This window comes from Echinops telfairi, unplaced genomic scaffold (genome assembly GCF_000313985.2).
Source record: "Echinops telfairi isolate 266 unplaced genomic scaffold, ASM31398v2 ScPeMD7_2565;HRSCAF=3150, whole genome shotgun sequence".
NCBI classification, from domain to species: domain Eukaryota; kingdom Metazoa; phylum Chordata; class Mammalia; order Afrosoricida; family Tenrecidae; genus Echinops; species Echinops telfairi.
The window spans coordinates 9792203-9805633 of NW_022106463.1; the positions used below are offsets into that span (position 1 = coordinate 9792203).

A 13431-nucleotide genomic window follows, 5' to 3' on the forward strand; every position below is an offset into this window, starting at 1 on the left:
TTGCCAGGCAGCCAACAACCACATGAGGACGTGTCCGAGGTCATTAGCAGTAAGGGAACACCAGTTAGAAAACCGAGATGGCTCCTCACACCAACACTCCTAGCAACATGAACTAAATCAGACAGTCCTCGCCGAGAGCGAGGAAGCCTCTGCATTGCTGGGGGGCTGTGGGTCTGCACAACCACAACGGGAATCAGCGTGGCGCTTCCCGGAACAATGCACGCACTGCACGCAGCAGGCCACATGCCCGAAGGTACAAGAACGCCAGCATAAGCAATTAACCGTGGAAAAGAAACAAAGTACGGGACACGGACACACAGATGCACACCTGTGTTTATTGTAGGGATTTCCACAACAGCAAAAACACGGAAACAACCCCAAACTCCAATTATAGAGGAATGGCTAAGGAACTGCGGTACAGCCATACGATGGGATCGTCTGTGTCAATAAAAAGCAACAACTCTCGTAGGTACTGTGAGACATGGACACTATGCTCAACACACTGGCCAAGCTCACAAAGGCAGATCCGGAATCCCCCCCGCTGTTACAAGGAGAACTGGAAGAGGAAGTCTGCTGCCTAGGAGGCGGCAGGGACGGACGGGGAGGAAACAGGGCAGGGGGGGCAGAGGGCACTGAGTGAGGAAGGAGGGAGGGCAGATGGGGGGGCGGGGGCGGGAGAGAAACATATATGGAGGGTTCCAGGGGATATTGTTGTTGACGTCGCTTGTGATGGGCTGTGTAGCTAACTATACAGTGTGCTGCTTTAAAAAAACAAAACAAAAAGACAAAGAAATCCCTCCAGACTCCTTACCACTGGGACCGGAATGGAGATCAAATAGAACGGTGACAGACTTGGGAGTCTTTAGGGACAGACCAGCCACTTCAAACACACGCGGCAGGGGGTGGGGAGCCGGGGTGGCACGGTGGGCAGCGAACCATAGCCTCGCAACTTGAAACCATCAGCTGGTCCGGTGAAGACTCCCCGTCTCGGAAACCCACGAGGCAGGTCTACCCTGTCCTAGAGGGTCCCCAGTGGGCATGGACTCGATGGCACGGAGTGCCTTTGGTTTGGTGGCAGAAGAAAAGTGGGGCTTTCTGCTCCCGTGACGACACCCACAGGGACTGCTAGTTCTACCCTGTCCTAGAGGGTCCCCGAGTCGGCATGGACTTGTTGGCACTGAAACGCCCGGTCCCTTCTGTTGTCTCCAGAGAGCAGTTTGTGCTCGGCTGCACGCTAGAAGGTCAGTGTGGGCTCAGAGCCGAGGACATGCTAGGGGGCAGCTCTGCCCCTGGACTGGCCACGAACCGGAGTGTGTTTGTGTGTGTGCCCGACAGCCATGGAGACGCGACTCCCACACGGTGACTGTTGCTGTTGGGGGCTGTGGGGCCGATGCTGATTCACTGCCACCCGTGGATGGGACAGTGCAGGTGCCCCACAGGGGTCCCAGGCCGTCACCTTCACGGGAGCAGAGGGCCAGGCCTCTCTCTACGAGCCGCCAGGTGGGCTCAGGGCCTAACCTTTCATTTGGCGCCCAGGCACATAAAGGCGGCACCTGCAGGGCCCTACATGCACACAGCTTCCTGGGTCTGGAGGCACCGGCCAAGCATGTGCTGGCCTGCGGTGCTTGCCCACTGGTCCTGGGACCCCGACCCTGAAACCAGCCCAGACCAAAGGCAGGCAAGTCCTGCCCAGGGGCGAGGGGCCTGCAGGGGAGCGGGAGTCAGAGCAACAGACAGGACAGGAGCCCGCAGAGAACGGGAGGAGGGTGAAAGACCAGTAGCATCACAGCTGAGGCCACTGCCGGAGCCGGTCCCGACTCACAGCCCTCGGGGGCTTCCCCCAGCCGCTGACCTGTCTTCACAGCCTCCTCTGTCTCCCAGGGAGCAGAGGGTGGATTTGAACTGTAGGTCTTGTGGTTACCAGCCCAACACATAACCCGCTGCACCACCAGGGGCCCTGGGTCTGCTAGAGCAGAGCCCATGTTGGCCCAAGACGCAGCTACAAGGTGCCTGGGCTGTCTCAGCCCCAGGTCAGAGGAATTGCTCAGGCTGCTAGGCTGGGCGCCTCCTTCCCAACCGCCCGCCTCAGGGTCTGGTCTGATTGACGTCCTGGTGCGCATCAGCTTCTCCAGCGCTGTGCCTTCGCTCTTCCTGAAAGCCTACAAACGTTCAGGCAACATATTTGTCCTGTTGTGTAGATGCCGACACCTTACCAACGGCGGCCACATTTGCCCAGCTCCTTCTGTCACCAGTGGACTGGGGCCGGGGTCAGCACTGGGTGGGCCTGCTGCCAGGGGTGGGGAGGTTGAAGAGCAGGACTTCTGGATGGGCCGGAAGGTAGACAAGTCCAGACCAAGTTGTCGAGGCCCGGCAGCCCCACTGCAGCCAGTCCTCCTCATGCAAGGATCCACTGAGCCTTTGGCCCGCCTCCTGCCCCGGGATCCAGTCCAGTTGTGGATCTGTTACAACGGGCGGGCACATCCGTGGAGACACAGTCACAGGTTCACAAGGTCAGTGGGTCCCTCAGAACACAATGGATGCTTTCCCAGGGGACTATGTAGGGAGACCGGCCCCCAACATCCAGGGAGGAGTCTGTGTGGCTGGGTGTCGAGTGGAATTCCACTCAGAGGGCACCGTGTGACAGGAGGGCTGCCACCCCAGGATCTCCTGAGCTGCCACCTTTACGGCCGAAAACCAAGCCTTTCTCCCGCAGGGCACTGGGCAGGTTCAGACTTGTCCCCCAGCCCTCTGGTGCGCCTTTCTTCTTTGAGCAGGACAAGGCAGAAGTCTCCCACGGATGTCCACCTGCACCTCCCAAAGCTGAGGCCCCTGCCCGGTCCCACAGGGGCGCTGGGAGCGGCTACTGACTGGGTGGCAGTGGCCTGGTTTGTTCGCACTTCTACTGAGGAGGGAGAGGACACCTCCATGGACACGCGTGAAAGGGGTGGGGGAGACAGACGGCGTTGCCCTTCCTGTCAAATGCAGACGCACACACGGGGGTCCTAGCCGGACACTTGGAAAGAGAACGCACACTGGGTTTCTTCTGATGTCAGGCTGAGAACAGGCCATCAGGTTGTGCACCTGCCTTACACGTCTGCTCGGAGTTACACCTCCCACCCTCCGCATGACTCAGCTGGGGGTGGCGGGGGTGTTTTGACAGAGGCTCTGCAACAACGGTCCCCCAGCAGAGGAGCTGGCCACCAGCTGGAGGGGCCAGGCCAAGCTTTGCTGCCTTCACAGAGACCCAGCTTGCAGGAGGAGAGGAACAGTCCACTGCGGCAGCAGGCGCGGGTTGCTATGGTAACAGACTTCATGTGGGGGGCCCGGATGAGCTGTTAGCCACACAACGTGAACGTCATTGTCCACGTCCCCCTGGCGATGAGGCGGTGTCCACAGGAAGTGGGGCTTACGATTCCAGAAACTGTCATTTCTCTACTCTGCCTTCTTCTGCTTCTTCTAGAAATGAGACAGAAAAGGAAGGGTGGGGAGGGGTGCTTGACACTGGGTCCAAGCCCCAAACCCACAGAAGCGGGAACCCACCAGAGGGGGCAATCCCCAAGCGCACAGGGCAGAGGCTGGGTAACGAGAAAAACCAGGGCAGGCCCGGCCTGGCCCGGCTGGGGGTGGGGGGGTGTCCCGCTGTCACAATGACCAATGCCCATTTAATGCCAATTTCTTTTTTTCCGGATAAAATTCAGGTCTCCAGGGAAGAGAGGGGAGACAGGGAGCCCAGGGAAGTGTACTGGGTTTAGGAGTGGGGCCAGCCAAGCAAGCGGGCTTCCAGAGGGGGCCATGTGTCAGGACAGTCCATTTAAACTCGCCTGTGCACACCACCGAGAGGTCACCGTGGCCACCAGCTCTAGTGGACAGAGGCCCGGGGACCCTCATCTGCACAGCCACGCCTCTTCCTGCTGCACCTGCTGTCCACGCCCCTCTGCCTTGCCAAGGCTGCCGGCACCCATGCCCAGCAGCCTGCGCTCATGCCCGATTGGTGGCACTACTGCCCGTATCACAGACACCTCCTCCCTCCACACGGGGACCCATAGCTGGTGAGACTGCCTCAGGCCACGTTTGCCGTCGCTGTGCTGCAGACAAGGTCAGCAGTTCGAACCCACCGGCCGGCTCCTGTAGGAAGCCCAGGGGGCAGTTCTACTGTGCCTGTAGGGTGGCAGTGAGTTGGCATCGCAGCTCGGCAGAGCGCAGGCACGGCCAGGTTTCTGTCACCTGCCTGGTTTTCCTAGCCAAAGGTGAACAGCCTGTCTGGACGCTTGCTAGAGTGAGGTTGTGGCTGGGACTGCCTCCTACCAGGGTGGGACGGGGTGCCGGTCGGCCCGGGGGCTCCTGACCTCCCGCACACAGGCACGCATGCGCACATTCCAAACAAAACGTGTGACAGCCCTGCCGTCATGGTGGCTGCGGACAAGTGCTCTCCGGGGACACCCCTGTTTTAGTCTCCTTAAAAACCCAAACCCAAATGACTCTCGCAGGATCCCTAGGACAGGGTCGAGCTGCCCCTGTGGGACTCGGAGGCAGAAAACCACATCTTTCTCCCAAGGAGCTACTGGGGGATTTGAACTGCTGACGGTGCAGTGAGAGCAGCCCAGCAGGTGAGCCCTGCGCCGGCCGGGCTCCTCCCAGTCTTCCTAAGGCGCCTGCCCAGCCAGAGCTATGGCTTCTGCAGGACTCTGATGGCTCAGCTCCACCCACGGGCCCAGAGGTCAGCTCAGAAGGTGATGAGGAAGCTTCTCCTGAAATCCCTAAAGCGTCATCTTGGGAGATTGTCTCAAAAGGCAATCTTGGGGTTCGGGAGGTGGGGGCTCAATTGGGAAGAAGTTTCCAGAAAACGAGAAAATGCTCAGGAGCTTGTTCCATCATTGTGGCAGGGTGCCTGGTTCCCGGTTAGGGGAATTTTGTGGGGAAACCTCCCGGCCCATCCTCCTTTGTTCCCCAAACGCCCAGAGCATCCATGGGGTCCCTCAAGGACCCCCCAAGAGCCCTTGCGGCTGCCGCGGCCGTGTCAGGGAAAGAGCAGGCACTGGAGACAGGCACCGTCCGCCTTGCAGACCCAGCTTCACGTTGGACCCCGATGTCACTTCCTAGCAGGGTCTCCGGTGGTGTGGGGGGTGACCATGGGCCTTCTCCCCAGTCCTGCAGGGTTGCCCAGTCGGCGTGGACCGTCGGCAGGGGACCGGGCCCTCTCCCACATACCTCCAGCGAGTCTCCCCACTGCATAGTGACCCTCCGCAGCGTCCGCATGTCCAGGGAGACTGTGAAGTCCTCAGGCCGCAACTGGTCTGTGGACGAGAGAGGGCAGGCATGTCAGCTTCACCCCGCGCCCCCCCCATGTGACACCGGTGGATTTTTAAAACATGAGCCGTCTCGCTGTACACACACACACACACACACACACACGTCGATCTGACAGCTGCTGCTCAGACTGCTGACCGTCAACCGACGACCTCTTCCAGGCCCCTGGGCTTCCCGTCCAGCCTCCCCAGCTGCTGCTCTGAGTTCGAGCCCCAGAGCTCGCCTTTAAAGAGCATCGTGCTTGGGGCAAGCACTGTACTGACTCAGCAGGTTAGGCACCGGCCTCTAACCTCAAGGTCAGTGGTCAGAACTGACCAGGGTGCTGTGGGAGGACGAGGTGGGCCACTCCAGTTCAGAGTTGCCACTTTGCAAGCCCTGAGGCAGTTCTCTGCCCTCAAGGGTCCGAGGACTTGGCTAAATGGCAGTAGGTTCGGTTTGGGGTGCGTTTTTTGGTTTAAAGTAGACTTGTTCTTTGGTTTAGGGATTAAGGCTTGAAGATCATCTTTGGGAACTATTTTGGGGGCTCTTCCAGCTTCGGTGGCACCAGACGATCTGGGTTCCATGGGATTTTAAATCTGTCCCAGAGTTCCCACCCGTCTGCCCAGAATTCTACAGAAACTGTGACCCATGTGGTCAGCAGTGGTGGCTGGGCCCCAGCCCCTTCTGGTCTCGGGACAAGAGTCAAAAAGCGTGTTTGTGCAGGCGTTTTCGGTAGCAAATGACACAGGTGCTGGTTTGCCTCCGGTCTCCAGCCATACGTGGAAATGCTAACTAACTGCCTATCCTAGGGGCCTTCAAAAGTTCGCTGGACACAGAACGGTAACGCAACGAACTTTCCCCCACAAACTTTTGGAAGCCCGCTTGGATGTGTAAAACTCTGTGTATCGAGAGTGGGTCCTCTCGTGAATCCAAGTCCATCTATCTAGGCGTGTGTCTGTGCACGTGGCCATGGCCTCTAGAGAAAGCACCAGGACTGGCACTTTCGTTGCCTTGCAAAGTTCTCTTGCACAACGGAAATGTCCCCTCGGCCCACATGTTCCCCACGGCAGGAGCCCCACAGGGTCTGCAGTGTTCCCTCTGGGGCGCCCCTGCTGGAGCCAGGTGACACGTGTGGCTGCTGACCGTGAGGTTGGTGGCTCTGAGGGAGTCCAGGCAGGAAGAGCCTATGGGGCAGCTCTGTCCTGTCAGGTGGGGCCTCAGCTGCCCCAACAACAGACCACTGGCTTGGCCAGTGTGTCCTGACAAACCAGCGAGCGCCCTGCACTTGGTTCCCTTGTTACATGCATGCTATTCCCCCAGTGGAAAAGCCTCCTCAGCTCTGCTGAGGCAGGTTAAGCACTGGCCTGCTAACTGCGAGGTCAACCGTTCAAAACCAAGCTGGGACTTACTACACCGATCACAAGTGAGTGTGGAAAACCCCCGGGGCTCGTCTGCCCTGTAGGGTCACTGAGTCGGTTCTGACTCGGTGACAGCGAGTTTGGTTTTGGGGGCTTGTAATTGTCCTCTGAAGTCTTTCCAGAAACAGCTGTCCTTCCACTCCCTCCCGGCGGGGCTGCACTGCCAACGTGGCGACTGAAATAGCACAGGGCACCCTCCCGACTTCCTGCCTGCAAGGACTGCTTCCTGTTACCCTGATCTTCCTGTTCCTGGGGAGTGGGGTCTGACCTCTTTGAAAGGACTCCAGCGCCTCACCAGTGGGCGTGGAAGGGCATAATGCTGACTAGCTTCAGTGGTGCTGTCAGTAACCCTTGGCGGCTTAGCCACAAGGTCGGGGGTTCAAACCCAACAGCCGTTTAGTCTCGGAAACTCAAAGGGGCATCCCACCCTGCTGCTTCCCGACTGACTGTGTGTCAGAGCTGACAGCACACCTGGGTTTGCTTTGGTACTAGGAGCTGGAGCCATCAATTTGATGGCATTTTGTCTTTTTATCTTAATGACAGTGCACATTTGGGGGTGGGGGTGCTTGGGGCTCAGACTCTGCCCCACTACTGCTTTCCTGCTATTTGAGGCCAATCTAAGAGACGGTTTGCCTGGTGGGCCAGGGCTCATGACTGACGGACACAGTCCATCCACTCTTCTGATGGGGGTGGGGGTGGGGGGACAATGACACACAACGCACAACAGTGGCCTCGGCCGGCTCGTGACTGAACGTTCCCATTAGCTTAAACCCCTGAGCAAATGCCCGTGCCTCATTGTAACTGGGGCAGCCTGGTGCCCTCAGAGGAGACGGAGCTGTTTACTTGATGACAGTGTTCCCAGCGAGCGCTTCCGGGGACCAAGCTTGTCGGGGGCAAGGGGTAACCCTGGGAGAGGAAGGCACACAGGAAGGGAGCCTCTCCACCTCCTGGGAAGGAGCACCCCGTGCCCAGAGCCCCATTCTGACGGGGTTTTCGGGGGTGGGGGCGTTTCAGAAGCAGCCCGCCAGCAGGCCCTCTGAGGGGCTCTGGCTGGAGTAGACGCATCACTGCGCAAGGCCGCCTACATGGCCCTGATCTCTGGGACGGACCTTCCGGGGCAGCTCAGGAAGGAGGGGTCCTGACAGTGTCCCAGTCTGAGGCCCAGCAGAGCTGGGGGTGGGGGGTGAGGGGGGTGCTCCCTTCCTGTTTGGCATCTTAACCAAGCTCATTACTGAGCAGAAATGTACTCACATATTAACAATCACTGTTCACTGCTTCTATCCGCAATTATGTTTCCCCATCTGACGACACATGGGTGCAGTAGCCCTGGTGACGCAGCAGTTAAGCACTCCGCTGCCCAACAAAAGGCTGGTGGCTGGGACACACCAGGCAGCTCCAGGGCGAGAGCCGGCCCGCCTAGGGGCGCCACGGGACAGTTCTGCTGGGCCACATGGGGCAGACTCCCTGCCTCCCACCCTGTCCCCCTTCTTGCCAACGGCCGTTTGTTCTTCTGTGGGGATTTCCTTCAGCTGCTTTCTCCTTCTTCAAATCAGCTCTGCCTTCCACCCTACGCCCCTCCCGCCCGAGCCACCCTGGGAAGGAGAGAGGGTGAGGCCGTGTGCCAAAGGGGGGGAATGTGAAAAGGAGGGAATGTCCCGGTGACACAGGTCTGTTTGGGGTGTCACCACTGCTTGCCTGCCTCCTCCTTCCCTAGGCCCGTGTGCAGGAGAGAACTCCACAAGGTCCTTTTTCTTAAGCTGTCGGTTGGAACATGTGTCCGATCACCAGCACGAGGGACCAACCGCCTCCTTTGCACCAGGAGAACTGGACGGTGCTCATCAGTCCTGTGACTGAATTTTTAAAGCCAATCAGATTCTCTAGAAGAATCCTAACCAGAAGACTGGCATTGCAAAATCTTGACAGCATCCAGACTTGGAGCCACAAAGCATGGCGGGCACGGTCAAATTATTCAGGGAATAGTTAACCCTGGATCTGAAACGACCCTTGGAAGCCATCTTTGAGCCAAATAATCTGAAGCAAAACTCACACTAAGGGCCCAGAGAGGGCAGAGTCTGACTCACGGGGACGCTGCAGGGCAGGGTAGAACTGCCCCCATGGGCGTCCGAGGCTCTGAATCCTTACCGGGGTAGAAAGAGGCCACGTTTCCCTGTGAACCAAATAATAATTCAGTCTAATTTGGAAAGGGTGTCTGCCGAAAGCCTACTTTTTATAAGGAATTCTGTGATAAAATTGACAGTAGCCACTCGAAATGCTGGATGGGAACTCTGGGGAGGGCGGTGCGCTGGCTGTTGAGGGTGGCAGCAGGCCCCCGCAGAAGGCACGGTGATTGGCTGTGCGTGTGTCCAGTGAGGGGGTGATTGGCTGTGCATGTGTCCAGTGAGGGGAGGAGGGAGCTCGTGGTGAGGGTGGTGGCAGGGGCGTGGGGGGCACCACAGACAAGGTGTGCCCGCTCTGCTCCTCCGCTTCCTGGCTGTGCAGCACCGCCCACCCCCACCCCGGTGGACCTGGGTCAGTCACTAAGTCTGGGGAGGAGCGCTTCTAAACTCAGCTCTTGCATGCCAAATCGGACCTTTCCCCCTTAGCAAATGGACAGCAATTCAGTACCCATCAGGACTCCCGGAGATCCCAAAAGCTTGACTAGCCGAAGGGCAAACAGGCGGGATAACGGGAGCCCGAAAGGACAGGCCGGCGCCCGGGCTAACTCTGGGCTGCTGTCCTTAGGTGAGCACCAGGCGGGACTGGGCCCTCCCCGCTGCCTCGGCTCTTCAGCAGCCCCGTCACGCAGAAAGTGACAGTCAGAAGTGACGCTGACAGAGAACGGAGCCTCGGGTTGGCGGCTTGAATGTTCTGAAGAACGAGAGCCCGGGCCTTCTTGATTAGGGCCTGCTCTGGCCGGAGATGGTGACGGCAGGCTCGGACCCCCGCTTGTCAGGGAGGCTTTTGGGAAGCGAGGTGGGAGCTGTAGCCCGAGAGAAGGAAGAGGGTTTTTGGAGAAACACACAGAGTACCTGAGGGTGTTAGATGAGAGGAAACAAGAGTAGATCTGCCTGCCAATGTCTAGCGAGGGATGTCTGATGACATCAAAACGAAACCGAAATGCGTGCTGACCAGAGGCCGCTTGGCTATGGTTGGTTTCGGAGCTTCGACCTTCTTCCACTCCCACGATGATTTTCAGTCCATGGCTTTCTGTGAACAAGAGCCCCTCCCCGCTTGCTCTCCCATCCCTGGCCTGTCCCCGCAGGTCAGAGCCAGCTGTCACAATGGCAGTCCTTAGCTCCCTGCTGTTCTGACTCTCGCGGGGGACCAGGGCCCTCTCTGGGTTGCCCACAGCAGGTAGGCGGTTTCTGGAGGGATCTGCTTCAATCCGTGACTCCACAGTCTCAGTGGCCTGGGACACGTGTCCATCATCTATCAATGGCCTCTTCTCTGTGGACAGTTCTGGACTGCTTCCTGGTCCTGGTGTTCCTTCTGATATGGAGATAGGTTGATCCAGGTCCCCTCTGCCACTGGGACAGGTTTGTCCCCGCCACCGGTCTCTCTTCGGTCTCTGGTCACAGATCAGGGCAGCCGCTTCCTCAGGCCAGCTCCCAGAAGAGGGCTGCCAGGCAGAGGCCCACTGCGCTTCTTCCTCCGATAAGCTGGTGGAGAAGAAAGCCCAATCACTGGTGCGGCCGGGATTGGCTCCCTGGTCTCCGGGGAGCAGCTGGTGTGAGGGTCTGGGTGCATGTGGATGGCACTGTGGCCTTCTGTGTCTCAGAGACACGACTGGGGCTCCGGGAGACCCGTCCTTGCCGCGTGCCACGATGGCATGCGTGTGTCCAGTATGCCTGTGTGCCTTCACCCAGGAGCACTCCTCGCTGGTCACGTGGGGGAGGTTTTGATCCAGACGAGTGCCTGGCCTCCCACTGGGAACCAATGAGGAGCTCCAAAGAGAGTGACCACCTGCATGGGGTGGTGGACCAAATGGCTCCAGCCTGGATGCAGCATTCCGAAGAACCTCCTCAGTGCCTGCGTTCCCCAAGCTTTGGGCCTTAGAGCCCCTCAGGCACGCTCTCTGTCCACTGTCCAGTGCACCGGGGAAGGCCCGCCGGGGCTCTCTTCCGGTCTCTTCGAAATCGCTCTCCTCACTCTCCACGGCCTCCTGAGCTCGTGGGGTGAGACAGCTGGCGGCGTCACGGCGACGCCTGTGTAGCTTGTTGCCCCTTCTGTCTCTCCGTTTGGGTCTCCCCAGTCCGTGTCCAGCCTCCTTCCGATCGCTTACTCTGGAACAGAAAAGAAAGGAGGAGTTTCACGATGCGTGTGGAACGCGGGCTGGGGCATCACACTTGCTGTGGAGATGAGAGGGTCATTGGCACCACTCAAAAAGGGGCAGACAGATCATGGAAAACGCCCACGGACGTCCGGAAGCCCTCTCGTCCTCGGCCCATACGCTACAATGTCCTTTTTCAGAGATTTGAATGCCGTACATTAAAGTGGAATATGCTTCAGGGACATTAAAGCGATGACCACAAATGCATGCCTGACAGTTTCATCAGAGAAACTGGTCCCCATGCTCTCTCTGTGTTTGTTAACCCCCACAGAGAAACTGGTCCCCATGCTCTCTCTGTATTTGTTAACCCCCACAGAGAAACTGGTCTCCATGCTCTCTCTGTATTTGTTAACCAGCACACACGTCTTGTCCCTCCCACCACCTTGAGCCTGGAAACCGAGCCTGGGACTACATGAGAGCAGGCAGCTCTTCTCTGTGGCCCGGAACCGTCCGCTGCATTCTGAAGGACCGAGGAGACACATGGCCCAGCACAGCTGTGCTTCTGCAGGGCTGGCACATCCATCGCTAATGATGAGGTAAGGGGGGCACGACTCCAGGCCTCACCCTCCACGTGCCTCACCGGCACCGTGTGCCACGTCCTCTCTGACCTGAACCACCCAGAGCTACAGCAGACTTCCGCCCTGGCCACCTGAGGCCAGTCATCCGGGAACAACTCCCAGCACCTGCAGCCGGCTGGCCTCCCTTTCTCTAGTCCCCTGGGGACGGGTCACAGGCTACAAGGACTCCATCCTTCACTGACGGCAGTCCTTCTGTCTGTCACCCCACTCACCAGAGCTGGGGCTTGGCCACTCAATAGCACCTGCAGCCCTCTTCCGACCCCAGTCCCCACAGCTGGTTTCTGATTCCGAGTTAGGACTCAGAGCTCCTGAGTTCCCGAGCAGTCTTTCCGAGAGAGTGACTCCCACCCTTGTCTCTCTGCAAGGGCTCACTGAACCCACGGACACTTTCCCCACCACGCGTCTGTCTGGGCTGCTGCTAGCTGTGCCACAGCTACTTCAGATGCTAGCAGGGTCACCCATGGGGACAGGCTTCCAGAGCGTCCAGGCTCAGACAGATTAGGGAGAAGAACCTTCTTCTGAGAAACGCTGAATGAAACGTCATCAGGCTGGAGGCACTGACACCCCCGGGGAAGAGCCGCCCGCACCTGCTGCATCTGTCGCTGTGCCACGACTCCAAACGAGAGAGTAAGTAATTAGGACAGGGACTGTGTGAGGTGCGGAGCTGGGAAAACTGACAGATGTGGAACAGAACACTTGAGGGTCTCTTCTGTGCCATCAGTGAACTGAAATGGACTAGTGTTGCCCATTTTGGATCAGACAACCAAACACTGAAGAGACATGGCATTTCTGAATGCATAGCACTCATTGTAGAAACAGGCACGCATGCATGCACACACGCACACGTTACAAAATCAGGATAACATCTAAATGCCAATTATGGAAAGCCAAGTACTATGGCTATTATTCAAATTTACACACACACACCACTAATGCCAAGATAAAGCAATGGAGGATCTGTACAACTTCTGCCATCTGAAACCGATCAGGCATCCGTGGAGGCACGTGGTTAATTACTGGTGGTTGGGGGGTGAAGGCCACAGACAAAGAGAAGGGCCAGCAGTTGGAAGTGGGGCTTTGTGGACAGAGACGGAGCTGCAGGTCACATGACACGGCTTGAAAGACCAAGGACTCTGCACATCCCTTTTATCATCAGACAAACTGCAGCACTACGGCTGCATGGGACACACAGCAGTCAGTCAGCGACATCGTGGGAAAAGACGATGGAGAAGCTCCCCACCTCCCCTCGGAGTCTCGAGACAGGCTCCCATCACATGCCTCGCCCAGGAGAAGCCGCTCTACCCATCGCGTTAGGGGTGAGTCGTTAACCGTCTGTCCAGATCACAGGAACTCCCACCGCTGCCTTAAAACCGGGACAGGGCAGACAACAGAACAGACCACCACGCGCTCATCTAAACCAAGACTCTGAGAGCCAGCGAAGGACGGCCGGAGCACACCCCTCTGAATCCAGCGGCCGTGTCAGACCGCTGTGACCCTGGCACCGGCGACCGAGGAGCAGACCAGCTGCGGGCACCCTCGAGGACCTCCCCCGGGAAAGAAGCAAAAGGTCATTCGGCAGAGAGGGCTGAGAGACAAGACCAAGACAGCTGTCAGAAGAGACTCCGACCCTTGCTCTTGAACCTATCACTGACTGGCCTGAGCCCCCCAGAAGGTGTCAAAGCCCTGAGCCCTCTGCCTGGGAAGGGGACGCTGGACCTCTGCGATGCTCAACGGGAGGTCAGGTGGAGTAGGGTGGGTGTCCCAATCTTATGTGACTGGGGTCATTCCCAAGAAGTGAAGAGGAGTCTTCCAGCTGACG

The 13431-nt window shown here is 58.3% G+C and overlaps 1 protein-coding gene across 1 annotated transcript in view; it reads right to left on the reverse strand.

Annotated features, from left to right (window-relative positions):
• Positions 1 to 328: 328 nt before the first annotated feature.
• Positions 329 to 13431, reverse strand: part of LOC123522144 — a gene marked incomplete at its 5' end in the record, with an annotated part of 31413 nt that continues 18310 nt past the window's right edge. The window contains 3 exons of the mRNA XM_045294065.1: positions 329 to 3456; positions 5209 to 5294; positions 9330 to 10987. Of these exons, the coding sequence (XP_045150000.1) occupies positions 3433 to 3456; positions 5209 to 5294; positions 9330 to 10987 (1768 nt within the window). The remainder of the gene's footprint in view (positions 3457 to 5208; positions 5295 to 9329; positions 10988 to 13431) is intronic.